The sequence below is a fragment of the Haliaeetus leucocephalus genome, unplaced genomic scaffold (assembly GCF_000737465.1).
Source record: "Haliaeetus leucocephalus isolate CR32 unplaced genomic scaffold, Haliaeetus_leucocephalus-4.0 Scaffold1, whole genome shotgun sequence".
Lineage (NCBI taxonomy): Eukaryota > Metazoa > Chordata > Aves > Accipitriformes > Accipitridae > Haliaeetus > Haliaeetus leucocephalus.
In genome coordinates, this window is record NW_010972437.1 from 11,059,582 (window position 1) to 11,061,569 (window position 1,988).

The 1,988-nt window shown below is 69.0% G+C and overlaps 1 protein-coding gene across 1 annotated transcript in view; it reads right to left on the bottom strand.

Moving 5' to 3' along the window:
* The window catches only part of SP9 (Sp9 transcription factor), a 3,158-nt gene extending 1,421 nt beyond the window's left edge, over positions 1-1,737 (bottom strand). Inside the window, exons 1-2 of the mRNA XM_010569395.1 lie at positions 1,641-1,737; positions 4-819 (exon numbers count right to left, since the gene is read on the bottom strand). Coding sequence (XP_010567697.1) covers positions 4-819; positions 1,641-1,661 — 837 coding nt within the window. The 5' untranslated portion in view covers positions 1,662-1,737. The remainder of the gene's footprint in view (positions 1-3; positions 820-1,640) is intronic.
* Positions 1,738-1,988: the final 251 nt, after the last annotated feature.

Consider the following 1,988-nt stretch of genomic DNA (forward strand, 5'->3'; position numbering starts at 1 on the left):
GGCGGCGGCGGCGCCCGAGATCATGGCGCTGGCCGCCGCCACCGCCGCGCTGGAGTCCGTGTAGGAGGGCAGCACGGGCTTGAAGCCCTCCTGGGTGAGCAGGTGCTGGCTGGTGGAGAGCAGGTGCGAGGCGGCCGTGGAGCCCAGGCCGGTGGAGCTGAAGGCGGAGTGGGTGAGGGAGCTGAAGTCGGGGTTGTAGGTGCCCAGCTGGGAGTGCAGCGAGGCCTGGGGGGCGCCCGAGTGCAGCGAGCTCTGCAGCCCCCCCGCCGGGTTCTGCACCTCCAGCCAGGAGCCCGGGTTGGTGTGCACGTCCCACCAGGAGGAGGCCGCCCCGTTGGCCACCTCGCCCGCCGAGAGCGTGGAGTGGAAGCCCGACTTGTACCAGGACTCGTAGGGGTGCGCCATGCCCACCCGCGGGTAGAGGCTCTCGGCCGCCGAGCTGTGCACTTTGGAGATGAAGGCCGACTGCCCGCCGGGCTCCTGCGGGGACACGCCCGCCGCCGCCGCCGAGTTGGAGAAGAGGCCGCCGTAGTCGCTGCTGAAGGCCGACGAGGTGGGCGAGGTGGAGGCCAGGCAGAAGGCGCTGTTGGCGGTGCCCGTGCCGCTGGCCAGTCCGCTGGAGCCCCGGCTCGTGGCCACCGTGAAGCCCGAGAGGCTGGAGCCCAGGTTGCAGCTGGAGGTGGAGCGTTTCCAGGGGTGGAAGCCCCCTTTGGCGAAGGCGCTCGACTCGGGCAGGGTGGTCAGGGGGCTGGTGTTGCCGATCTTGTTGCAGGTGGCGGCCAGCATGGCCAGGGGAGTCGTTCCAAACCTCGGCTCTTCCTGCGGGAGAGACAAAGCCGGCCCGTCAGCCTCACCCCTGCCGCCTCGCCGGGCTCCCGCGGGGACGCGGCGGCGCGGGTGGAACCGCGGCGCGGCGAGCGGCACCGCGGAAAAGTTTTCGCTGATGTCGGAGGAAGGCTCCGGCCCTGCCCCGCTCGGCACAGCTCGTTTTCCGCCGGGGGCCGGTCTCGGCGCCCGAGGGCTTCACGTCGGAAGCGGATCCCGGCGGGGACGAGCGACACGCGTGTTCCGAGAGGGTGGCTCGGCTCGGGGCGCCCCGCGCAGCGCCGGGCCGCTCGAACCTACCGCCGTTAAACCAAAAATCCCGTGGGAACGAAATGCGGCGTCTCCTCGAGCCACCGTGCAGGAGCGGCGGAAAAGCGAGATGGCAGGAAGGCAAACGGGGTGCGGAGCCTCCGACCGGCGCCACTCGCAAAGCCGAGCTAGCAAAAATCTTTGGAAATTTACCGCAGCACTGCGAGTTTAAAAAAAAAAAAAAATTAAAGAAAAAAAATCAGAAAACAAAAGAAAGCACAGGCTCTCCGCTCTCCGGCCAAGCGCGTTTCCAGCCCAAACTCTTGGCGAACGACCCGATGGGGAACCCGCAGCGAAATCCCCCGAGGCGGGCCGGGGTTACCTCTCGCCCGCGGGTCAGGGCGATCTGCGCCCGGGGCAGCCGCAACGCGGCGGCAGCAACAGTTTTTTTGTGGGGGTTTTTTGTTGTTGTTGTTGTTTTGTTGGGTTGGTTGTTTTTTTTTTCCCCCAGAGGGCGGCGAAGCCGCCGCCGAGAAGCCGCGAGGAAGGGCGCGGTGCCGACTTACCCCGAGGATAGACGTAGCCATAGCACGTCCCTGGGCTGGGCGGTGGGGCGGAGGGGGACGGCGCTCGGTGTGCGCCCCGCGCTGCCCGGCGGCACTAAGGACACTCCGGCGCGGCGGGGCTAAACTCTGCCTAAGTGCGGGCAGCGCCCGCTTTGAAGTACCGCTGGCGGCGGCGCTCGCCCAATGAGGGCGCGGGCGGAGCGGGCCGGAGCGGGCCGGCAGCCAATCAGGCTGCGCGGAGGTGCCGGCGCCGGGGCTCGGGGCGCGTGCCAGTCAGTCAGCGCGCGGGGAGAAAACTCCCCGCTCCGGACTGCGGCGATGGCGCTGCAATTAACTGCGACCCCCCCC